Source organism: Sturnira hondurensis, unplaced genomic scaffold (genome assembly GCF_014824575.4).
Source record: "Sturnira hondurensis isolate 20B ecotype Veracruz unplaced genomic scaffold, ASM1482457v3 Scaffold0006413, whole genome shotgun sequence".
In the NCBI taxonomy this organism is placed as follows: Eukaryota; Metazoa; Chordata; class Mammalia; order Chiroptera; family Phyllostomidae; genus Sturnira; species Sturnira hondurensis.
Window position 1 is genome coordinate 19,818,027 of NW_028079044.1, and position 26,134 is coordinate 19,844,160.

General features: G+C 42.5%; 1 protein-coding gene and 1 long non-coding RNA gene across 7 annotated transcripts in view; one reads left to right on the plus strand and one right to left on the minus strand.

The window, feature by feature from the left end:
* Positions 1-15,047: 15,047 nt before the first annotated feature.
* PCBP1 (poly(rC) binding protein 1) lies at positions 15,048-16,747 on the minus strand. Its single transcript, XM_037048165.1, has one exon. The coding sequence runs from the start codon at positions 16,482-16,484 to the stop codon at positions 15,414-15,416; it is 1,071 nt and encodes a 356-aa protein (XP_036904060.1). The 5' UTR covers positions 16,485-16,747; the 3' UTR covers positions 15,048-15,413.
* Positions 16,748-17,259: 512 nt separating this feature from the next.
* The window catches only part of LOC118988505 (uncharacterized), a 156,878-nt gene continuing 148,003 nt past the window's right edge, over positions 17,260-26,134 (plus strand). For 3 of the 6 annotated variants that reach the window (XR_005066792.1, XR_005066791.1, XR_005066790.1), the window contains exons 1-3: positions 17,262-17,807; positions 18,669-18,756; positions 21,255-21,419. This is a non-coding gene — a long non-coding RNA (uncharacterized LOC118988505). The other 3 variants (XR_005066786.1, XR_005066789.1, XR_005066787.1) reach the window with 3 other exon arrangements.

Below are 26,134 nucleotides of genomic sequence, written 5' to 3' on the forward strand. Positions count from 1 at the left end.
TTCAAAGCTCCCTAGGTAATAACACTGGGCAGCCAAGGTGGAGAACCACTGATCTTTCCCAAGGTTATATCCTGAACCTCTTACCCTGATCAGCATGTCAAAAAAGTTTGCACTCTTTGAAAAAGAAATTAGGAGCCCTGGCTAATGTGGCTCAGTGGACTGAGAGCTGGTCTGTGAGCCAAAGGATCACTGGTTTGGTTCCCAGTCAGGGCACATGCCTGGACAGAGGGCTAGGTCCTGGGTTGAAGGTGTGCAAGAGGCAACTGATCTCTCACACATTGATGTTTCTCTTCTTCTTTTTCTCCCTCCTTTTTCCTCTCTCTAAAAAATAAATAAAATCTTTAAAAAAGAGAAAGAAATTGGGAAAGAGGATGCAGATAAATTGCTGTGTGTTTCAATCCCATTAGAGAACATTTAAAGTGTATGTGTTCCTGAGGGTGGGTGTTTGATTTGGGTATTCTCTGCCATGTGACAGGTTTTTTGTTGTGTCAGGGTAGGTATCGTGATGCACTCCAACTACACCTTAAGGACTATGCTGCCAGGGAGACAGTCTGGCCAGTTGGTTAATAACAGTGGTTCTGGAATCCGACTCACTTTCTTACCTAGGGCAAGGTACTAAGTCAGTACAAAGTGTCTGGCAAGCAGTCAACCTGGTAAAAACTGGAGCTGGTTATCATCATCATCATCATCATCATCATTATAATTATTTATGGCTTTGTCCCTTCATGCTTCTTCGGCCAAAGTAGGTGTCCAGTAAAAGTTAATTGGTTGATGGGGCTAATATAAGGCAGCACTGTGCAACAGAAATATGGACACCACGATGTCCTTTCAATTGTCTAGTAGTCCTATTTTAAAAAGTAAAATGAAACATGAAATTACTTAATATATTCACATATCATTTCAACATGTAGTCAGTATAAAAAAGTACTAGTAAATTATTAATGAGACATTTTACACTTGTTTTTCTGTACTGTCTTTGAAAATCTACAGTGTATTTTACACCTTAATTCAGACCAACCAATCATATGCTCAACAGCCATGCGTGGCTAGAAACTGTGAATTAGACAGCACAGGTTTAATGTTTCCTCTGTGTCCTCAGGCCTACACATTGTAAGTTTCCATTAAATGTGCTCCTCTGGGCTGCTCCTGTCTCCTGACTCCTATTCACAGGGGTGTTCGCGCTCTGCCCAGGCTTCTCTTATTCCAACTCGAGCCCTTTGCGGTGGGGAAAGAAAGGCCAGTTTTTAGCCTGTAATGTAAACCCCAAGACTTGTGTGAACATCCCTTGACTTTGCAAGATCTATCAGCCTCATTCTTGCTTCAGCTTGCCTGCTTATGCCAGGAAATTTGTGGCCATAAGAGGAAAGTTACATTTTCTGGCTTAATTTTTTACAAAAATATTTGGTTGGCCCAAAGGGCAGTCTGCCCAGGGCATTGTGGGAATTTCACAGGGCCCACAGTACCTGTAACCCTTCCCACCCAGGCCCTGGGAGGGGGTGGCAGCCAAGCAGCATGAGTCATCGTGGTCACTTGTTAAATGTCCCTCCAGTCTCAGAGCCGCTTTTGTTTTTCAGTTGAATTGGCAGCTTGAAACACACACACACACACACACACACACACACACACACACACACTGAACCAGTCTGAGGGCTTGGTTCTTAAGCAGGAACATATTGTTTGCTATAATTACTGTCATATTCCCAAATCCGGCCCTCCACTGCCATTCCAGGGGTTGCTGGGTCCATCTGTCAGGGAAGCTCTCTGTGGCTTAACTTAAGGCAAGAGATTGCAGAGAAGTCCAGATCCTGATGGAAGGGCAGAGCAAGGCAGGGTGTCATCCTTCTGGGATTGAAGGGATGGCCACAGCCCCTCCAGGACACCGTGTTTCAGCCAGGGGAGCAGAGCCTCTCCTTTTCCTCCCCCCTGGGGTTGGAGATTCAGACTCCGTATGCACAAATTTACTTTTTGACTCCAGTAATTCTCAACCATGGTTGTACATTAGTATCACTGGGCAAGTTGTAAAATTCCTGATGCCCAGGCCCAAAACCAGGCTAGTTAATCAGAATCTCTTGAGGCCTCACTCTGTGACCAGGTGAATTTATGATTTCCATTTTCCACCAGAATGTTCTCTCTTCCCAGGATTTATTCCTCCCCAATCAGCAGGCCCAAGAGCAGCGGTTCCACACCTGCTCGCGCTGCTCTCTGGGCTCCCCCACGCCTTCCTCTGCCTGTCTGGTTGAGAAAGGACAGAGATGGGAAGTTCTTTTCTCCTGAAGCACCAGTCCTCACTCATCTGACACGCTTCCTTCAGGGAAAGCAGAGATCGAGGCTAACAGGGCCCCCACCAAGGGAGCCCATCCTTTCTGCACTCTGTGTGCTTTGTTGGGTTGTATTTTCCCTCTGTCTCTTTCTTAAGCTTTTAGTCTGTTTCACTGTCTTTTCCCTTTCAACTTACGAACACCCTTGTGTCACCTTGTGTCACTACAGTAGTCCCCCCATACACAGTTTCGCTTTCCATGGTTTCAGTTATCCCCAGTCAAACGTTATCTGAAAATATTAAATGGAAAATTCCAGAAATAATTCATACGTTTTAAACTGTGTGCTGTTCTGAGTAGCATGATGAAATCTCATGCCATCCCACTCTACCCCAACAGGGATGTGAATCATCCCTTTGTCCAGCACATGTGCTATTCTCTGGTTAGTCACTTACTAGTCTCTCAGTTATCTGATCAACTGTCTCAGCATCACAGTGCTTATGTTCAAGTGGCCCTTATTTTACCTAATAATGGCCCCAAATTCGAGTAGTGACGTTGGCAATTCCAATATGCCCACAAGAAGCTGTGAAGAGCTTCATGTAAGTGAAAAGGTGAATACAGTACAATGAGATACTCTGGGAGAGACTACAGTCACATACTTTTATTACCATGTGTTATGCTTGCTCTATTTTAGCCTAATTTACAAACTAAACTCTGCCTAATTTACAAACTAAACTTTATTCTAGGTTTGTGTATATCCTAGGAGAAAACATAGTGTACTCGTATATAGGGTTTGATGTTATCTGCAGTTTCAAGCATTCCCTGGGGGTCTTGAAATGTATCCTCTGTGAAGAAGGGGCCTGCTGTACTGCCCGAAAAATCCTGCTTCAGTTCTGTCTCCTTTCCAGTTTGGTGCTTTATCTCTTGGCCTCTCTTCCCTGCTGGACTTCTTGAAGGAGTCCTTACGGCAGCCTGTACTTTGTTACCTGTCCTCAGCCCACACCGTGAGTGACTTCAGCCCATCACAACACTGACACTGCGCACACTCACTGCGATCGCTGGGGACCGCCTGGATGTTAAACCCTTGGTCTGCTTTCTCTCTTTCCCTCTGCACTCTTTGGCTGGGTTAATCACCTCCTTTCCCTTGAAACTCATCTTTGGTCTCCTGTGACTCCTCTCCTTACTGATTTTCCACTCATGTCTTTGATAGTGTCCTCTTCCTCTACTCAGCCTTGAGATTGGTGTTTGCCAGTTCTATCCTTGGCCTTCTCTCCATATGAATTTATTTATCTCAAGACTTTAACTATTACCAATATGATGTTAACTCTGATATCTTTGTTTCTAACCCAGATTTCTTATATGTCCAGCTCTCTACTGGACATCTCCACACTAATACCCTCTGAACATGTCCAAAATGGAACCCATTTTATTCTCTCCATCAAGTTTCCTCTTCCTCTAGTCATTACACTTAATAGTGAAACACCAGAAGTATTACCGTAAAAGTTAGGAATAAAAAAAGTGCTCGCTGCCATCAGAATTACTTAGAATTGCTCAGAAAGGACAATAATAATCTGAATAGAAAGCTCTATTCAATAAGTTTTATAAACAAAATAAATAAGAATACATGGTGTCCTGGCTGGTGTAGCTCAGTGGATTGAGCATGGGCCTGCGAACCAGAGGATCGCGGTTCGATTCCCAGTCAGGGCACACGCCTGGGTTGCAGGCCAGTTCCCGGCAGGGGACACACGATACCTTGTGTGTCCTCGGCAGAGGCAACCATACATTGATATTTCTCTCCCTCTCTCCTTCCCTTCCCCTCTAAAGATAAATAAAGAAAATATTTTTTTTTAAAAAAGAATACATGCTAAAAAAGGTAACTATTAATATTTACAGATGTGGAAAATTCCAGAGAATCACTTGAAAAACAAAGCTAATCAAATAATTTAGCAAAGTTGCCTGTTATAAACTGATGTCACATTAAGGCAATAGCATTGCTTCATGCTTTTATTCCTTTACTAATTTAACAGCTTTTATTGAGAATCTAAAATGTGGAGCCCCTGTTTTTAAACTCTAGTGTTACAGTTATGAACAAAAGGTATGTGGTCTTTGCTCCCATAAAGCTTACATTCTAATAATAAGAATTTAGATATTATATATATATAATATTTTATTTATTTTTAGAGAGGGGAAGGGAGAGTGAAAGAGGGAGAGAAACATCAATGTGTGTTGCCTCTCACATGCTCCCCACTGTGGACCTGGCCTGCAACACAGGCATGTGCCCTGCCTGGGAATCGAACCGGTGACTCTTTGGTTCACAGACCAGCACTCAATTCACTGAGCCACACAAGCCAGGGCTAGATATTATATTTAAAAAATTTCTACTTATAATAGCCATCACAAATATAAAAAATCTACTCATAAATTTAACCTGTAATGTATGTGACCTATCAGAATAAAACTATTCAGAGACATAAAGGGGATCTCTAAAAATGGATATATTATGTACCTAAATTTGAAAATCTAATATAAAATTTAAATTTTAATTAACTAATTTTGGAGGTACTTCGATGCAATAAACGTAGTCAGAAGTTTAAATGAGAGAATATAATCAAGAAAGTCTTGGCCCTGGCTGGTGTAGCTCAGTGGATTGAGCCCGGGCCTGCGAACCAAAGAATCAAGGTTCAATTCCCAGTCAGGGCACATACCTGGATGCAGGCCAGTTCCCAGTAGGGGATGCACAAGAGGCAACCATACATTGATATTTCTCTCCCTCTCTCCTTCCTTTCCCCTCTAAAGATAAATAAATTTTTAAAAAATTAAAAAAAAGAAAGTCTTGGAACAGGTGTAAAACTTATGCTATCAGTTATTACCATTTAGTACACAGATATAATAACCAAACAGTGTGGAGAGCTGGCACAAGACAGGCATATTGCTAAAACAGAAAAGAAAGTCTAGAATGGGAAAAGAATGTTGCCCTGGCTGGTGTGGCTCAACAGATTGAATGTTGACCTGTGAACCAAAACGTCGCTGGTTCAATTCCCAGTCAGGGCACATTCCTGGGTTGTGAGCCAGGCCCCCAGATGGGGGTGTGCAAGAGGCAACTGGTAGATATTTGCCTCTCCTCCTCCCTCCTCCTCTTTCTAAAGATAAAATAAATACAAATTTTTTAAAAAATTAAAAAGAATGTATTATCTAATAAAGGCCTTGCATCTATGGGGGAAATGATGGATTAGTCTAGAAATGACAAAAAGTTTCATCTTGATGTCAAATCACACAGGTTAGTGGTGGCTGCCTGAAGTTGTAGTAGGGCTGTGGGACGTAGTATAGGCTTCTCCAGGAGTTCTGCATTTGATTAGAAATGTCTTCCAGGGGCCCAGGAGAAGACTACAGTTAAACCACATATTTGTCATTCCTGGATTATTCAATAAATACCATTGGTACAACTAGATAGCAATTTGTTGGGGGGTGGGGGGTAAATTATTAACTTTTCCCATCATAGATACCAAAGTAAATTTCAGAGGGCTTAGATTTAAGTATGAAAAATGAAAACACAAAATACTGGAAGAAAAAGGAGGAATTTTTAAAAAGTTATTATGGTGGTGAGGGAAGGACTTCCCAAGCATGATACTGAAGGCAGAAACCAGAAAGTTAAAGATTCATTAATTTAGCTATTTAATCATTAGAAAATTCTGCAGAGCAGAAGTTAAAAGGAAACTGACAAATTAAGAAAAAAATGTAGTATATGTACCAGTATAGTGAAGGTTTAATATTTTGCTATGTAATGCACTCCTATATCTATAAGAAAAACATGAACAGCCTGATAGAAAAAGGTAAAGAAGATGTTAATAGGTAATTCACCAAAGGAGAAATGCAAACAGCTGAGAAACGTACTTTTTTTTTTTAACTCACCAGTAATCTAAGGAATGAGAACTGACACAATGCTATGCTATTTTTTTCACTGGCCAGATTGGCAAAGAAAAACCTCTAGTGTGACTAAGATCTGGGAAACAATGTTGAGAAAAATCCCAGCTAATGGGGCCTAGTCACCTTGGACACAAAATCCACTTTGTAATGGTTTCTGGTTACCTTTTGCAGAGAGCAGTCAAGCTACAGAAAGTAAGTAGCTTTTACTTGCGAGATCTGCAAAAAGTTGCTAAAGGAGATCTCTGTAGCTAAACTATAATTCTGTAAATTTGTGGTTAGCTAGAATATCCTGTCAGACTGTTCAGTTCTAGTTTCCTTTTCTTGTTTTAAGATGTCTCTTCCTAAGAAATGGGTTGTGAGTGCTTAGGCTATTGTGCCCTAATAAATCTTTAATTTGGGTACTGAAGTTAAATCCCTTGCTAAAATTTTGGGTGTAAGCTGGCCCCACCTCAGGGTACGATGAGACAGCCCCCTGCTGGGCACCACAGTGTTGGCAGAAGGCCAGAAGGCCCACCCAAACGGGTCACGTCCTACCCTGCGAGGAACGGGAGACTCACAAATCTCCAGCCTTTTGGGCAGGTGAGACCCACCTCATCTGTCACACAAACAATAAACTCCACATTTCTCACCCTTTTCTGAGTGAGCAGGAGATTTATCCCCAAGCATTTAGTTGGGAGATGTCCGGAGATGATAATATCAAAGGTCATCTCCATTGTGGCTCAGATGTGATTTCATCCTCATTGTTTAACACCAAAATAATCAACAGAATAAAAATGGTAAGATTATATTAATACTATGAAAGTGCTGATCAGATCCCTCCTGATGCCTTCTTAGGCCAACAGGCACATTCACACACTGCTGGTGGCAAATTGAATTAGAGGACAATTTATTTGACTTTGGGTAAGGCAAAAGGAAAGGATGAAACCATTAAAAAGTACTGATTGGTTTGCCTTTATAAAAAAATAATAAAAGTTCTGGCTGGTGTGGCTCAATGGATTGAGCACCAACCTTCGAACCGAAAGGTCACTGGTTTGATTCCTGGTCAGAGCACATGCCTGGGTTGCGAACCAGGTCCCAAGTTGGGGGCATACCAGAGGCAACCACACATTGATGTTTCTGTCCTTCTCTTTCTCCCTCCCTTCTCCTCTCTCTAAAAATAAATAAATACAATAATAATAATAACCTCTTGTACATCAGAAAATTTGCAACATTCACGACAGAAGGCTAGTTCTAATACCTTGAGTAGAAAGAGTACTCTTACAATCATTAAAAGATGCCCACCTTAGAGGCCCTGGCTAGTGTAGCTCAGTGGACTGAGCGTGGGCCTGCAAACCAGACGATCGCAGTTCGATACCCAGTCAGGGCACATTCCTGGGTTGCCGGCCAGTTCCCGGCAGGAGCCAGTTCCCAGCAGGGGATGCACAAGAAGCAACCATACATTAATGTTTCTCTTCCTCTCTCCTTCCCTCCCCCTCTAAAGATGAATAAATAAAATATTTTTTTAAAAAAGATGCCCACCTTAGGAAAAAGATGTGCAAATGATCTGAAGAGGCAATTCATACATGAAAAATACAAAAACCATGGAAAAAAGTTCCATATTATCAGAAATTACAGAATGCAAATTAAAATTACAAAGAGATACGGCTTTTTTGCTTTAACAATTTAGCAAATGTTAAAAAAGTGATCATGCCCAGTGTTGGTGGAGATGCAGTGTGAAGGGCATGGTGTCGAGAGTATACTTTGGTAAAATTTCTCCGTGGAGCAGCATTTCACAGAGAGTGGTCAGAGACCCACCCTAGGGTTTCTTGAGACTCTTTCAGGGGTCTGAGAGGTCAGAACTATTTTCATGATAATACTAAGATGATAATACTTTCATACTAAGATGTTGTTTGCCCTTTTCATTCTCATTGTCTCACTTACATAGTTCACAGAGTTCCAGAAGCTAGATGATGTATATCACAGCAGAGTAATGCAGAAAGATGTGATTCCAGTGTATTCTATTAAGTCAGACATTAAAGAGCTTTGGGGAAAAAAAGAAACTGCCAGTTTTCTCACTCATTTTTTTGTTTTGAAAATTGTTTTTAATCAAAATATATTACTTTTGTTAGCATTTAGTGGCTTCATTATAGTTATTTTAAAATGAATGAATACATGAATGTTAAAAATTTTTCTGTGCCTTAATTCTAAGACAGTTGAAACAAATACAAATTACCCACATAAGCAAAAGCAATGTAAAACTTCAATAATTTTTAACAGTGTAAAGGGAAAAGTTTGAGAACTACTTTCAAGGTAAGTAATTGTATATATCCAAAGCCTTGAAAATAGAGCTACCCTTTAATCCAGACTTTTCCTCTTTTGAGTAATTTGTCCTGAAAAAATAATAAGAGATGAATCTCAAGATATTTTTGTAAATATATTCACCACTGTATGATTTAAGACAGCAAAATATAAAAACAACTTAAATATCTGTAAATAGGAGATTGTTAAATAATTATATTAGTGAATGGAGCACATGGAATTAATAAAAAAAATACTATTGTAAAATATTCATCATAGTGAAAATGTCCACAATTTATTATGTTAAAAAATAGAATATATGCCCTGGCTGGTGTGGCTCAGTGGATTGAGCATTGGCCTGAGAACTAAAGGGTCACTGGTTTGATTCCCATCCAGGGCACATGCCTGGGTTTTGGGCCAAGTCCCCAGTTGGGGACACACAAAAGGCAACCACACATTGATGTTTTTCTCCTTCCTTTCCCCTCTCTCTAGAATCAGTATGCATGTTCTTGGATGGGGATAAAAAAATAAATAAAGTGATGTAATAAGTACTGTAAAAAAAAAGGAAAGAAAAGGAATGAAGTACTGGTACATGCTACAACATGGATAAACCTTGAAAACATTATGCAAAGTGAAAGAAGCCAGACACAAAGGTCACTCCTATATAATCCTATGAAATGTACAGAATAAGCAAATCCATATAGTCAGAAAGTAGATTATTGGATGCCAGGGACTGGGGTAAAGGGACAGGTGAGCAATGAAGAGTGACTGGTAATGTGTGTGAGTTGCTATTTGAGGTGATGAAAATGTCTGACATAAGGTGGTGGTGATGACTGCACGACGTTTTGAATATGCTGAAACCCACTAAATAGTACACTTTAAAAATAATGAATTTTATGATGGGAAAATGATTCTCAATTTAATAAAAAATAGTATACAAATCAGTGTGTAGATGTGATTCTATTTTTAAAATAGTGATAAAAATATGCTAGTTTAAAGGAGTCATGTAAAACAAATAAGAGGATGTTAACAGTAGCAATATGGATTTTTATGTATTACATATTCATATATGTTTCATAAAAATATGTATCATTGTTTTACTTGAAAATTGAACAATAAAAGGTATTAAAGACAGAATAAAACAAAGTGCAGACTCTCTGTCCGTATAGACTCTCCCAGGGGCGGTTTCTCTGGCCCAGTGGGACAGCCCAGAATAGTGATTAAGAGAGCAGTGTGGGGGTCACACTGCTTGTGTTCAAATACTGGCTCTGTTGCCAGCTAGCTCTGTGACCTTGGACAAGTCACCTCATTGCTGTGTGCCTCAGTTTTCTGACCTGTAAAGTGGCATCAAAATAATATCTATCTCACAGGGCTCTACAGATTGAGTGAGTTAATTCATTTAAAGTGCTTGGAACAGTGGTTTGCACATAGTCAGAATTTAATAAATGTTAGCCAGTCCTGGTGATGTTGCTTGGAGCTGCTCAGGTTCCAGTCTGGGAAATGACAGCATCAAACCTCACTCAAAGTCCTATCAGGAGCCAGTGAGAGAAGGTTCCCTTAAGGGTCCACTGAACAAGCGCTGAAAATGATTTTTGTAGTGGTGAGCTAACAAATGAAAGCACAGATTTTCATTCACATGAAAGCAGGTTTAAGAAGGTGGGTCTGTATCTCCTCACAGTGGGTGAACTGCTCAGGGAATAACTAATTCGATGTCTCCCACCACTTGACTAACTGGGTAGCGTGTGCTGTCCCTGAAGTATAGCTGCCTCAGCTCTCTGACAAGGTGAACTCGGCCTGGTGGCAGATGTCTGGAGTCCTGGGAGAAGGGGGCAGCTATGGTCACCTTCTCCTTACTTTAGTGGACTTAGGTCTATGGTACACTCAGGACAGTCAGAGCCCTCTCACAGAGTCCTCATTGTTATAGCATGAGAACAGGGGAAGGAGAGGTGGGGGGCTTGGGTCTGCTTAGGGGCTAACTCTGTCTCCAGGTAACTCTGGCACGCCCCCTTTGCTTTCCCTTCTGCTGCCCTCTCCTCTCCCCCATGAGGTCTAAAGATGGCAGCACCTTCAAAGGTGTTCAGAGAAAAAGTCTTTGGTAGTTCCTTTCTTTCTGCTTCCTTTTCAATCAAACCCTCGTGAGTAGTTACCCCAAATGCCTAGCTAGGGCTTGTTGCTGCCAGTTTTTAACTTCCGTTTTTCTTTCTTAGTGTGCTTAGGGAAGGTCTGTGTATCAGAAGACAGCCCTGTGGCAGGAGGCAGAAGCAGGGATGGATACCCACAAAGGCAGCATTATTTCCCAAGGGGGTCAGAGAATCGTGGGCATTATTTTATCCTCTCTTCTCAGATGGAAGGCTAAGACCCAGAAAGGAGGAGCAGCTTGTCCAGGATCACCCAGGGAGTTGATACCAGAGCTAGGACTAGACTTCAGTCTCCTGGACCCTCAACAGAGTGTAATTTTCCTTGCTGAATGTTGGTGTCCTGCCCTGACCAGTGTGGCTTAGTTGGTTGAGCATTGTACCACAAAGCATAGTAACCAGTTTGATTCTGGGTCAGGGCACGTGCCTGGGTTGTAGGTTCAGTCCCTGGTTGGGGCACATATGGGAGGCAACCGATCTATGTTTCTCTTTTGCATGGATATTTCTCTCCCTCTTTTTCTTCCTTCCTTTCCCCTCTCTAAAAATAAATCAATGAAACCTTAAAAAAAAGAGTAGGAGCCCCAGAACCCCAGGCAGGTAACAAAGAAGAGGGCAGCTAGGGTCAGAATGACAAAGAAACAATTATTTCCCAAATGCCAGAATTACCAAACGGAATGAATTTGGGGAACTACAAGTCATTCCGTATGAGAGGCCTTGCACTGTTGAGGCTGGTGGGCACAGATCCTGAAGGGTCTGTGAGCTGTATTGAGAAGTGTGGATTTTCTTTTATAGACCACGGGTGGAAGTAGGACTTGATGGCCTTTAAGCAGGGGAGTAATGTGGTCAGACTAGAGTTTTAGGAAGGCCCTGCAGGTGGCCAGGCCAGGCAAGGTGTCCTGAAGACTTGGCAGTAGAGCCTTCTCTGGTGGTGACTGCCTATTTATATGCCTGGCTGGGTGCTGTCTCATTGGCAGGAGGTTATAGGTCCAGAGATGGTAGACAGTATGTGGCTCACTACTTGGGGTAGCCAAGAGTATCAGGAATGAGATGGGTACAACTCAGAAACCTCAAGTTCTTGGCAAACAAGTGACGAAAAATAAGTAGTTGTTCTAGGGTTGAACTTAACAGTGGTGATTCATTGTCCCAACTGCTTCCTGGGTGGGGCACGTGGTGGTGGTGGTGTACATTCATATATGGTGGTGTATGTTGAGTGGGGTGAGGGGTCTGGGAGGGATACCAGCCTTCAGAACAAGTAGCACAACTCCTCTAGCTACGACACAGCAGGTGCTGCCAATGTTTAGAGAAATTATTATACACTCCTGGCTGTGGCAGTAGCTGTGGCCTAGCAGCTGGTGATAGGAATAGGGCTGTGACAAGAAACACAGCAACTGCAGAGGGGGCTCATTGATTTCCAGTCCTTACCTAAAACTGGACAGGATATACTTAAGCTGCCTCAAAGAGAAAGGAGAGGAGTCCTGAAATGCAAGTCCCCATTGGAGTGAGGACAAAGTTAATTAAATTCTAATAGTCACCTGGCTGGTGTAGCTCAGTGGATTGAGCATGGGCTGCAAACCAAAGGGTTGCCGGTTCAATTCCCAGTCAGGGCACATGCCTTGGTTGTAGGTCAGGTCCCCAGTGGGGGCCACTTGAGAGTTAACACCACATTAATGTTTCTCTTCCTCTCTTTCTCCCTCCCCTCCCGTTTCTCTAAAAATCAATAAATAAAATCTTTTAAAAAATAAATAAAAAAGAAATTCTAATAGTCAAGCTGGCCTGGACCCTCCCTATTCAGAGCCTTCTATTGATTTCCTTATTAGCTGCCTTTAGTGAGGTTCCTTTCAAGAAACCCATTCCCCCAATTCTTCTCCCTCAAGTTGTTCTATTTCTTTTTCTCCTTTGCACTATCAAGTATTTGAGCCATCTACACTCCTGTCTCCACTGCCTCACCCCCAGTTCCTCCTTTTTTGGTGCAATTTAGCTTCTCCCCATCACTCTGCAAGGAACCTATAGCACTGAAAAATTTTTTTCTAGTATTCTCTTGAAGTGCTCCTCTAAAATGATTGGGGAGAAGGAGTAAAAGAACTATTAGAAATTAGATTTCAATTTGTTTTTTATCTTAAGTTTTTGTGTTTTCTGATATACTGGTATATATTTAAATTATGCTTATATATGGTGTATAAATAAGCATGACTAGTATCCATATAGGTACTTTACAAACATGTAATAAGGTATATGCTAATGTCTTGCTATTAAAGGGGTACACTTTTTTATTTTTTAAGGATTTTATTTATTTATTTTTAGCGAAAGAAGGGAAGGAGAAAGGGAAGAAGAGAAACATTAATGTGTGGTTGCACTCCGTTCTGGGGACCTGGCCTACAACCCAGGCCTGTGCCCTGACTGGGAATTGAACCGGCAACACTTTGGTTGGCAGGCCTGCGCTCAAGCCACTGAGCTACACCAGCCAGGGCTGAAGGGGTACACTTTAAAAAAATGTTTGTAGACCACTCATTTTTAGGATAAAGCTCAAACCCTTTATTATGGCACTCAAGGCTGTTTATAATTTAGCCTCAAATGATTTAGTGGCTTTCTTCACCTTCCCCCCCCCATCACAAACTATGCTCTACCTATGAATTACTATACAGCTTCCAATTGTACCAAAACATCAAGTTTTAGTTCAAAGTATTTTGCATGTAGATGTTCAAATGTTAAACCCAGCATGTTTCAGGGACTCCTCACAAACTATCTGGCTTGGTGTGTGAGGGGCTAGTCTAATGAATCATTCCTTCCTTACCCAACACAAATGTGATTTGTGCTTATTATTCCCAGGAGACACTGAACCCGCTTCTGGGTCTTCAGTAAATTCTTCCTTACCTGTCCTGGCCCCTCAGTTCAACTGTATTATCTCAAGCAATATATTCAGGACATATTGCTTTGTTCCCTACCTTTTAATATCTATCTTCTGTGCCCAGAGGTACTGTGGGCAGAAATGGGTTTTTGGCTTTTTGCAACCTAAAGTATATTAAAGTTTACCATGTTGTTAAGAGCTGTTCTGCTTTATATATGTGCTCTTTTTTTTTTTCACAAGCCCAGGAGATGAGTACGTTTACCACCATCATTTTATACTGACACGAAGTGTCTTGCCCAATTGAACTCAGGTTCAACTCCAGAATTTGGGCTTTCAGTGACTGCATGCCTGATTCCAGAGTGAAATGCATGGAAGATCCCAGTTTTACCTCCAAGGAGTCTCAGAACCGGATCTGTACCTCAGAAAAAAGTAGATGCCCTGAAGAGAGTTAAGTCTCAACACACGTTTATTGTGGATAAAATAATTCTTCCAATGGAATTTTTTAGTGTTAGTGATCTCCTCCAGTGCCTGGGGTGTGAACTACATTTTGTCACTTGTCAATTGTCTTGTACTGTTGTTTCAGTTTATCTTTGCTACTAATTTTTCTTGTCATCAGGTCCAGCCTGTCCTTACTGGCTGATGTGGACCAGAAGCTGTTAGGCCTTCATAACAGGACCATCCCAATCCACTAGTGAAGAGAATCAGTGGCACTCAAATCTAAGAACCTTTGGTAGTGTTAAAGATGCAGCCTTCTGAATAAATTTGGGGTGGGACCCACAAATCTGCATTTTTAACTCCAAGGTCATTCTTAGGCCAGAATAGCCAACGACCAGTCTACTACATTCCTGCCTGCATGGTCTGCCCCATTTAGGAAGGATTATCTCCTGGTATAATTCTCTAAATACTGCACACAGCTGAAGAATTAGAAGCTGGGCCTCTTTTGTTTCTGGATACGCCACTTGGCAGGTGTAATAACATCCTCTGACAGGCTGCTTGCCACAGGTGCATTCTTGACACGTGTGCTCCGCTGGTACCATCCCCCATTCAGTCCTGCAGCCTAACCACCACGACCCCTTTCGCCCGCCCTACCACCAACCACCCTGTAGCAGTTGTCCTCTTCCAAGCCCTCAAACCCACCCACCCTCGCCCCTCCCCCCGCCCCTCCCCATCCTCCCCTCCGGGTCCCCTGGGGCTCCTCCCACCTCAGAACATTTTTTTTGTTCCTGGCAGAGTTTTCCGAATGAGATTGGGGGTGGGGATAAAGCTGGTTTGAAGGGAAGACACAGGGCCATTCAGAAGTCCTAATGAGTAGGGACACTTTTTATGTCCGAGGAAACACGTTTTCTACCAGAGAAATGGGCAGAGGCCTATCTCTAGAACTTGGGTGGAGGAATGTTACTCTCCCGGAGAGAACCTGTCTCTGCAAACATCCCAAAGGCGGCCCAACCTGCAGTGTTCCTTTGTTGGGATAGAGAGGAAATGGAATCTCACCAATGAGGTGAAAAGGGCTTCAGGGAATACCAAGGACGGGCCCAGCCTTCTCCCTGCAAATGACTAACACTAAAGGGGAAGGGGCGGGGGAAAAAAAGCACCAACAAAGTAGTTCCCAGCTTTTTCAAATATGAAGCATTTTTTAACCAATCCATTTTTTAATTTTTAAATTCTTGACATTACAGAACTAAACTGAAATTTTTAACATTCCACTCTTACATTTTTTATCGACAAACAGAAATAAAATTCGTGAGCCAAATACCCAAACCAAAACTAAAAACAGGGAAAAGCTTATAAAACTAAATATGGATCCCAGCATTAACAGCTGAACAGAGAATGTGATTTCTTTAAATTCTTAGCGGATGATAAAGTTGTGTAGAAACTGAACACTTACAAATTATTTAAAACCTGGAATCACTGACCAGAAATTACACATTTGGATCATGGGAAAACAGCAGAAAGGGTTATGAGTGGACCTACTCTGTTCTAGCTGCACCCCATGCCCTTCTCAGAGGAAAGCCTGGCATTGATTAGATACTGGGCCAGACTAATACTGGCAGCAGAACCAGTGATAGTAACCTGCCTACCAGAGGAGCCTTCCACTGGATTGGCAATTTTGATCTGGGCCCCGGACATCTGGCGGATCTCATTAATATTGGCGCCTTGGCGCCCGATTATGCAGCCAATTAAGTTATTTGGAATGGTGAGTTCATGGGTGGTTTGAGTAGAAGCATCCAAACTTGCCCAATAGCCTTTCACCTCTGGAGAGCTGGAGTCAATTCCGGCGAATCCGGTCCCGCCGTGCATCATGGCAAAGTGACTCTGTTGTCTTGCCACCTGGTTCAGCTTGGCCAGATCGAGCGGAGAAATGGTGTGTTGTCCTTGAATCGAGTAGGCATCTAGAGGTGGTCCCTCCAGGTCATGGGTGGCATGGGGGTAGCCCGCGGCGTCGCTGCACCGATCTTGGCCGCCCGCGCAGATGACCGGAGAGCTGGCTGGCATAGGCTGGTACGGAATGGTCATGACTCTTCCTTGCGGAGACTGGGAGAGCGTCTCCAGCATGACCAGGCAGATCTGCTTGACACACTCGGTGACAGACTGCGGCACGCCAGCAATGGTGATAGCTCGCTCGGTCGAGTTGGGCAGCATATCGCCCGCCACCTGGACCTGGGCCCCGGTACTCTCGCGGATCTCTTTGATCTTACACCCGCCTTTCCCAATAAGGGAGCCGCACTGGGTGGCCGGCACCACCAGCCTCAGGGTGACCGGGGGCCTGCTGGCCGCCGTGCTGTTGGTCATGGAGCTGTTGATATCTTCTTCCAGCTTGTCGATGATCATAGCGAAGGCCTTAAAGATGGCATTGGTGGGGCCGGTCAGCGTGATGATTCGCTCCGGGCAATTCCCCTCCGAGATGTTGATCCGCGCGCCACTCTCCTCGCGGATCCTCTTAACCGACTCCCCTTTCTTCCCAATAATGCTTCCTACTTCCTTTCCGTGCATAAGCAGCCGAATGGTGAGAGTCACATTTAGTCCACTTTCAGTCACACCGGCATCCATGGCGAACGGCGGGCGGCGTTCGGGGGAGTTGGGCTCGTTACGTGGTCAAGTCTTTGGTGGCTGGCGGGGGGAGGGGAGGTGTAGGCCCCAAACTGCCGGCGAGAGGCGAGCGAGGGCCGCGGGAGCGAGTGGGCACGGGCCGGAGGCCGCGGCGTCGTCCCAGGGGCGGGTGGCGGCGGTGGAGGGGGCGAGCGGGGCCGAGCAGGGCCGGGAGCAGCGGGCGGGCGGGTGGGCGAGGGCGCGGCGGTGGCGACTCCAGCGGCAGCCTCGGCGGTCTGGGCGGGGCGGGAAGCCCGCTTTCAACCCCGCGTACCCTCTGACCCCGGAAGTGCTTGCTGCGCAGGACCCCTTGAAAAAAAGTGAGGACCCATTTTTTTTTAGGTCACAAGAGTACGCCAACCTCCACAAGGTAGTTTTACAAAAATCTTTTAAACAATCTGGCATTGAATATAAAGCTCTGATGGGCAGAAGCTGTGAGTCCGGCAAAGTTTTAAAACGAACATTTACTTCATTAACTCTAGCGGGACTGGCAGATGTTTGGCAATGTTAGTGATGTAAATGGGGGGCGACACGTTATTTTACTACCCTGCGATATGGGCTTGGATGCGGAGGGACACGGCCAGATCCGGCGATAACTGCAGGCAGCAGCGGGGACGCCGCGGGTTTAAAACGTGCGCGTGAGGCGGGTAGAGCGCGTGCGCGAGGGCGGGGGGGATGGGAGGGGCGGCCGCGGTCTTCCGGGGGGGAAGGGAGGCAAGGCGAGGCTGCGGGGCGGGCGCGCGGGCGGGCACGTGGGGCTCCTTAGTCCCCGGCGTCTGGGCCTTGGGTGCCAGCCGCCACCCCCGGGCCCAGGCCCGGGGATGGCGGCTGGAGAGGAGAAAGATTGATCCATCCCACTCCGCCACCGGAGTTGCGGCTTTGCTCGCGGTTTTTGCGAAGTGTTAGAAACGTGGCCCTGAAAAGAATGGCGTCCATTTACATAATGCTTTGTTTGCATTTTGCAAGTTTATGTCGGAAAACCCGCAGAAACACCACCTCCTACCCTAGTGGCGCTTTAGTCAACGGCAGCCTCTTCAGACACTTAAAACAATGATGTCCCTTTCGTAGGCCGCATTCACCCAGGGGCTACCGACCAGTGCTTTGGGGAGCTCCTGTGGCTTTCCCCGCAATGCTTTTGCTGCGCACGGCTTTGCAGCCCTTGCCACCATTGGTGCAGCCTTCGTGTTCCGCACTTTCCGGGGGTGGCCCCCGACGGGGCCGCCATTTTGGAAAGCCTTTCCTGCTGTTGGCGCAAGTGCACGTTTTCCTTGCTAAAGGAGAAAGGTCTTTTTGGCTGCTGATGTACTTCTTGTGATTTTTGCCCCTTCCCCTGCCCTTTAGTTAAGCCAGACAGAAAAGGCTGTGTGCACAACGTGTTTGAGGCTCCCTCAGGGAAAGCGGCTAACGTGGCGGTCCCTTAACCCGCCCCCCCCTTCCTCACGGGGGTAGCCGCCATGTTTCCTTAACACAAAATGGCGACACGTGGCCCGGTGTCCCCGCCAACGAGAAATTGGGGTGGGCAAGAATGGCCTAGAATGCATTCTCGTCATTCTGCCATTCCCGTGCCTGTCGGCCGGGGACCTTCCCTGCGCAGCGAGTCTTCCGAGCACTCCCGATAACAATTCCCACAGCGTGGTCCAAAACCTGGGGGAAGGGAGGGAGCGCTTATTAATTCCTTTCTTACTAATTTGAACCGCGAATACGAACTGTTAAATATAGACATGACGCCGTGTCTCTTGCTCATTTTAAATTTAATGCATAGCGGGGGCCGGTACTAGTAGGTAACTTGGACCCTCAAATAACATTTAGAAATCACTGCCTTAAGGAATAAGACGGGAAATTACTGTTTTCTTAGTCTTACAGGACTAAAAAACTTCAAGAAATGACCGTATGTATTTTTTTTAAAAGACAGCTTCCATGGAGAGACTAGGATGCCTATGATGTTTTTCATGGGCAAGCTGGATAGTAAACCTCAGTTTCCCACAACTGGTGTTCACTTTTAGAAGGGACAGACATTTATTGTTCATTTACCAGTACCAGATCTTGTGCTAGACATTTTACTGAATACTACCTAATTTTTATTAAAAAAGTGATACTGTGAGGTAGATGGTGTTATCTTTATTTCTCTCTCTTTTTTTTTAACAGACGAGTTCTCTTAGGCCCAGGGAGATGAAGTGATTAATTCAGACTCACACAGTGTCAAGAATGGAATCCAGACCTTATTTCCTTATTGGTGAGCAAATATCCAAATTTTTCTGTAAATTAGGCATCTAGAATTTAAATACTATTTGAATGTTTAGGTGAGCTGGTCATTTAAAGGAATCCCTCAGGTAATCTTTTGGTGGGTATTTACCCCATATTTGTACATGTTTGGGGATTCCCAGAATTTCCTGGTGTGAGCTATACCTGTAATGGGTACAAATGTTATTTTCTTATTAAGTGTTCAGGTGAGGATAGGGAGGGGGAAGTGATTCAACCATGCTTAGCTGCTCTAGTATCTGTCAGTCCTGCCTCATCTGTGACACAATTTGAGTCTACCTGGCTCTCTGGAGCAAGCAATTTCTCTATATGACTCACTTGCATCCTTTAGCTACCAGTAAGTATGACTTTGCCTTCCCCACCCCAACCAGGTAAAAATAAGTAATTTTACACTGGTGCCAAGCCTCCATTTCTCTACAAATGTTGACAGAGCATGACAGAGTGTTAGATAAATCATAGTCCGTGGACACTTTAGTTCAGTGTAACAAATAACTTGTGGGGCAAGCGACAAATATATCCCTATACAGGGTTTTGCTTTTGTGAGTGTTAGAAATGGAGAAAAGGGCTTTTTGTTTCCTCTAACTTACATTAATATCACATATCAGATTTTCCAAAGAGCTTTCACATTACCTTATATAATCCTGCAAGCATCTCTAATAGGTAGGTACATAACAGCAACAATGACAATGACAGAACTAAGTGCTTGCCAGGTGGCAGACACTTCAAAGCTCTGTGTGTTATTTCAGTGGCTCTCACCTTTTTAGAGGCAAACCACTGTGAGACACAACTTATATAGTAGCAGATATATGTGCACCATGTATGTAATAGAAACAAAATTTTGCAAAATGGTACTTGCTGTTATCACATGCAGTGCATTCTGGTAATTTTTATTCTCTCCTTTACATTAAAAAGGCCAATGGCTGGGTAGCTAAATGGGTTAGAGGGTTGGCCCAACACTTCAAGTTTGTGGATTTGATCCCTAGTCAGGGCACATACAAGAATCAACCAATGAATGTATAAATAAGTGGAACAACAAATAGAGTTTCTTTCACTCTCTCTCAAAATCAGTAAATAAAAAAATGTTAAAAAGGGCACATGAAAACTAAAATAATGAAAAACCCATTATTAGATTGTGACTGGTATGATTAGTGTACACATTTAATTCTCATAAAACCTGCTGAGATGGGGTAATATTATTTCCATCTCAGAGAGATACAGAAGGTAAAGGATTTTGTCCAAGATCACACAGCCAGTAAGTGGTAAAGCAAGGATTTGAATTTATACTATCTGGGTCCAGAGCCTATATATCTAACCCCTAAGTGGATGTGTTCTCTGCAGAAGGCCTTATTTTGTAAGGAGACAGTTGATTAGGGTATTAAAAATGTTATCGAATGTTGCCCTGGCTGGTGTGGCTTGGTGGACTGAGCACTGGCCTATGAATCAGAGGGTTGCTGGTTCCGTTCCTGGTCAGGGCACATTCCTGGGTTGCTGGCCAGGTCCCCAGTGGGGGGCATGTGAGGGGCAACCACAAATTGATGTTTCTCTCCCTCTCTCTCTTTCCCCTCTGTCGAAAAATAAGTAAATAAAAAAATCTTTTAAAAAATTAGCAAATGTGAAAAACTTAGGAGACTAAATTACATATAATCAAGAATTATCCTAGCTTTGGCCTGGTAGCTCAGTTGATTAGAGTGTCGTCTGATACACCAGGGTTACAGGTTTGATCCCCCATCAGGGCACATACAAGAATCAATCAATAAATGTATAAATAAGTGGAACAATAAATGAATGTTTTTTCTCTCTCTTTGCCCCATCTCTAAACTCAGTTTTTCAAAAATTTAAGAAAAGAATAATCCTGATTAAAAGCATTCTGGTCCTTTAAATCTATCATCTATTTATTATCCCTGAAGAAAATTTTATTCATTGGGTCTTTCTTCATAAGACTACCTATTTTAAGCTTTTCTACCAGAAATATTCCCTTAATCTCTTATCTGAGTACTCCCAGGACTCTACCCACCTCCTCATTGAAGACTTACCTTTCCTAGCTCTCAACCTTCCCATTCCTCCAGAGTCCTACACCTCCTCGCTAGAGAAGCCCACATTTAGCTGTTGATTAAAGTGTAATGCGTCTTGGTATTGATAATATGTTGTACAGGCCACAAGTAACTTGGTTGAACCTGAGATCTGGCAAAAAGTACACTGGACTTGGGAATTGGTGACTCTGGCCCCTTACTCCAGCTCTATCGCTGATTAGCTTTGAGACTTCTATAACCCAGTTCATTTATCTGAGCCTCAGTTTTACCATCAGTAAAAAAGAAAAAAAAAGAGAGAGGGAGATTAAATGATCTCTAACCCTCTTAATTCTATCCAGTGAGTAATGATATTTGATGATCTCAATTATTAACCTCTCGAGGAGAGGGTTATGAAAATAATATATTTTATTTACTTATTGTAAATTCTCCACTTCTTTCTCAGATCTGCACTGTCTTGTGGATAAGTGAGTGAATTCCATACCACCCATTTTATGGATGAAGCTAGTGAGATAATGGAGCAACTGAGTATAAATAGTCACCGCCCTCTTTACACAGTCTCACATATGACTCTTCTCCTCCCAACTTGAGTGCCTTCAGGTTGGTTAAGGTGAGTCAGGCTTAGACTTTGGAAATTGAACCACAGGATTTGTACTCAATTCAGAGGAAGGATTTTTGCTTCCTCTTACCTCACACTGGATTGTTATAAAAACCTTTCAAAGTGAGTTCACATTATTTATTTAATCATCACAGACAATGTTGCCAGGAAGGTATTTTTCTTATTTTATGAAAGAGCCATCTTCGGATCAGAGTAGTGAAGTGACTTGCTCAAGTTCACACAGCTTATTAGGATCTGAGCTGATCCTCTTGACTCCCAGTTGCGGATTGTCCTTTCCTGGGCTTCTGATGCTTGTGACACTGCCTGTGACACATGGAATGTTTTATCTGAAACTCAAAAAGCTTTCCATCCAGTCTTTATTGTTCCGTTCCAGAACATTAATTTACGTATGTTAGGGTTCTAACTCTTTTGGTTTAAGAGCATCTCTTCTTTCTTATTTTCTTCCACATTTATGGGTTTGGTAAGTGGTGGGCATGATTCTTCAGTAAGACTCTTGGGTTCCCAGGAAGCAGGGATCACATTTTTTTTCCTAAATTACCTGGCCCAGCAAGTATACTACAGCTTTTTAAATTTGCCCTACCAACATGGCAACATTTTTTTTTTCAAAAACATGGTTTCTTTTTCTCCTCTCCCTTCATATTAGCTTTCCATTTCTTTTTTATTTAAAATTATACTAAATTAAGAGCATCCTTCTTGTATTACTTTTGGAATACAGCATAAAATTGTGGATAGTAACAATTTGACTTTAATTGCTGGTGACCCTGCATTGCTGTCATGGGGTCATTACTTGTTTCCTCAGAAATAGAAGAAATACGTTGGTGTGCCTTACAGAAGTGGTGAGGAGATCTCTAAACTTAGAGATCTAAGCAACATCCTTGGCCTAAGTTCTTCCAGTTGGGCAAAGCAGTGCCATGCATTCCCCAGGGTCACTCTGAAATGAGGCATGGAGAAGAGGGTATGGAGAAAAGTTAAAGGGAAAATGAGAACATTCAGAATGCAAGCACAAAGTATTGAAAGTGGGGAAGGAAAAGAAGGTTAGAAAAAGAAAGAAAATAATAGGGCAGAAAAGAGGAGAATACAGGATTAGTGGAAGGGAGGTGAAGAGAATAACCTAGAGGTCCATTATCCCCTCCTGTGGTGTACGATGAACAGGCTGCTGTCTTGCACCAGGAAGAGCAGTTAGTATGGTAACTCCTCCTTGAGCTGATTTTGAGCAGAACATCTCTTTTTCTAAACCTCTATTTCCAGTATCAGAAAGGGGAAATTTTTTGTTTTTGCTGTCAGCTGGGGATGTGACTAAATGCCAGTAATTTTAATATCAATACCAATTCAATTGGTTTATTAAGGAAAATGTGCTACAAAAATTACATAAGGTATTCTAAGTTAAATTTCATCTCATTCATTCATTAAACAGTTATTGATTGCTCGCTATATCCCAGACACTAAAAATATTCAAATAAATAAGGTCCTGTCCTTGCCCTCAAGATATTTATGGTCTGCAGAGGGAGACAGGCACATAAGTAGATTTATAATACGCTGCTTTAAAGTACAATATTAGGATATGAGTAAGCAGAGGGTGCTATGGGCTCAGAGGAGGAACCTTGATTCAGTCTTGGAGGGGATTCAGCGAATCTAGGCTACCTAGAGCAGTTGACATTTAGGCTGAATCCCAAGTTGGCAAATTGCAAGGTGGAGGGCAGGGAAGGGTATTACAGACAGAGGAAACACAATTCATTCAGAAATTATATTCATTTCAGGGAGGTATGAACGATGTTTGCATGATCCAGTTTTTGGTGATTATTTTTCTACTGCTTCAGAAATGTAAATTATTGAGACTTTACTTTTCTTGCTAGAGCACAAAGTTAAAGTCCTTATTTTTAGCAGTAATTCTCTTTTAAGATGAAGACACCAGAAATTGCACATTCTCTTTTAGAGAGTGTAAGGACGAAAATGTAAATAAAGCACAGCTTTTTTTTTAAGATTTTATTTATTTATCTTTAGAGGGAAAGGGAAGAAGAGAAATATCAATGTATGGTTGCCTTTCATGAGTCCCCTGCTGGGAACTGGCCTGCAACCCAGGCATGTGCCCTGACTGGGAATCCAACTGCGATCGTGTGGTTCACAGGCCCGCGCTCAATCCACTGAGCTACACCAGCCAGGGCAATAAAGCACAGCTTTTGAATCAGCAAATGGTCATTAACCTTTTGTGCAGTAAAAGAAAAAAGTGTATGCATAGCATACCTCTCATTCAGCTTTTGGATTTGATTGTGTTTTGCTTTGTTTTTAAAGGGGTGTGTGTGGTAATTTAGGGTCTTTGGCTAGGCTGTTTGAGTTAGGAAGAAAAAGAGTTGAGTAATTGCTACTTTATGGCAGAACAAAAGAAATACATTTAAATAGCTCATTTCTCTGATCCCACCTCCTGAGCACAAGCAAGATAGTTGGGGATGTTGTTTCAGAGAGACAATTGAACCAGACAAAGTGTTAATGAAACATTATTCACTGTGTAAAATCAATTGTGTCTAGATTTAAAAGCATTGATTTTTGTTTTTTGTTTTTCAGAGACATAGGTATAGCTGCATTAAACAGAAACCTTATGCGTATTCATTGGCCAATACTGGGATTTTACCTGGATTAAAAGATAAAAAGTGGTATGAGTAGAGTAGGGAAGAAAGTGCTTAGAAAAGAGCACATAGATTCAGTGGTCATTTCTCAGTTGTCTTCTTTCTTGACCAATGAGTAGCATTTGGCACTCCCTCTTTGCACACTAGTTTCACTTAGCTTTCAGGATACCACTTCCTTGGTTCTGCTCCTACATCATTGGTCCCTCCTTCTCAACCTCCCCTCCCTTTTTTTGGCTGATTCTACTTCCCTCAGCCTCCAATGATGGAATACTCAGATCAGTCCTGGGAGCCTTTCTTTGTCTATACTCATTTCCTACGTACTCTATTTCAGGCCTAAATATCACCTATACCCCGACAATTCTCAAGTGTATATTACTAGTGTGAGTGTCTTCCCTGAACTCAAAACTCTTACATACTATGTTTACTGGATACCTTCTCTTGGGTATTTAATAGCTTTTTGAAGTTAACGTATTCCAAAAATTAACTCTGAAACTTCTCTCAAACCTGTGTCTCTGGCAATTCCTCCCATCTCTATTTCTGTTGTATTGAATATATGGAGGACTCTGTATCTCTTGTCTCTTTCTTTCTTTTACTCTCATCTAATATACCAGCAGGTCCTATCAACTGTATCTTTAAATAATATATCCACAATTGAACATATCTCACCACTTTCTCTGCTACTATTGGAATGGTTTCTAAATGGTTTTCCTCTTTTGCTTTTGTTCCCCTCAGATTGAAAACTAAAGTCCTTACAGTGGTCTGCAAGGCCACATAGCATCTTTAGCACTACCCTCTCCGATCTGCTCTGTCTTTATCATCTACTGCTTTCCCCTCGTGCTCCAGCCACACTGGTCTTGTAGTTGCTCCAATATGTTGGACACCTTTGGAACTTTGTAGTTGTTTTCTCTGCCTGGAACACTTCTTCCAGATATTAGGATGTCCTCCTTCCTTACCTCCTCCAGGATTCTGCTAAATTGTCACCTAATCTGTGAGGCATTCCTTGACCATCCTATTTAAAAGTAAAAGCCATCTTCTGCTCTCTGTCTTCCCTGTTCCTCTTCTTTGCTTTACTTTTCTCTGCAGAATTTATTGCTGTCTGACATACTATTTACTCGGAAATTTATAGAATGCTGCCTACTATATGCAAGGCACTGTTCTAGGGACTTTCTCTACTGTAGCTTATTTATTGTCATCTACAACTAGAATATAAATTGTGTGATGGCTAGGACTTTGTTTTGCTCATTGCTGTATCTCTCCTAGAAAAAATGCCTAGCATATAGGAGTTGAATGAATATTCAAATTTTAAACAAAAATGTATTGAATATATACATATTGAATATATATGAGGGTTGTCACCAGATAATGAAGGAAAATGTCTGTATGAATAAGACATTGTTCCTGCCCTCAGGTTTCTTAGGCTAAAAAATTATTATTTTGACCTATACAGTGCTGTGATCTCTAGCAGAATAAAGTAATACATCATTTTGGAATTGGGGTTGTAAGGACCTTTTGCTTTGTGGGATGACACCCAGCCAACTGAACCACACACTGTTTGGGGCCAATTTTACTTCTTGTGAGGATTAAATGACTAAATAATATAATAGTTTTGAGATAGGAGAATGAAAAGGGAAGGATTTAGAAGACCAATAACTTCTTTTTTTAAAAGCAAACACTGTGTATCTCTGGTTTATTTTCAAAAAATAATTTTATTTATATATATTTTTAAAGATCTTATTAAATTATTTTTTTAGAGAGAGGGGAAGGGAGGGGGAAAGAGTAGGAGAGAAACATTAAAGAGTAGGAGAGATATATCGATCAGTTGCCTCTTATATGTCCCCAACTGGGGACCTGGCCTGTAACTCAGGCATGTGCCCTGACTGGTAATTGAATCAGTGACTCTTTTGGCTTGCAGGCTGGCGCTCAATCAGCCAGGGTGAAAAGTTAATTTTAATAAGCATATTTTTTCTAATGAGAGCAGTGAAGCTTTCATTTTTGAAAACAAAGACTAATATATTGCTTTCCATAGAGTAGCAAGTCTATAGAAAGTATTTCCTTGTCTCTCCACCCAGATACTTATCCCTGTAT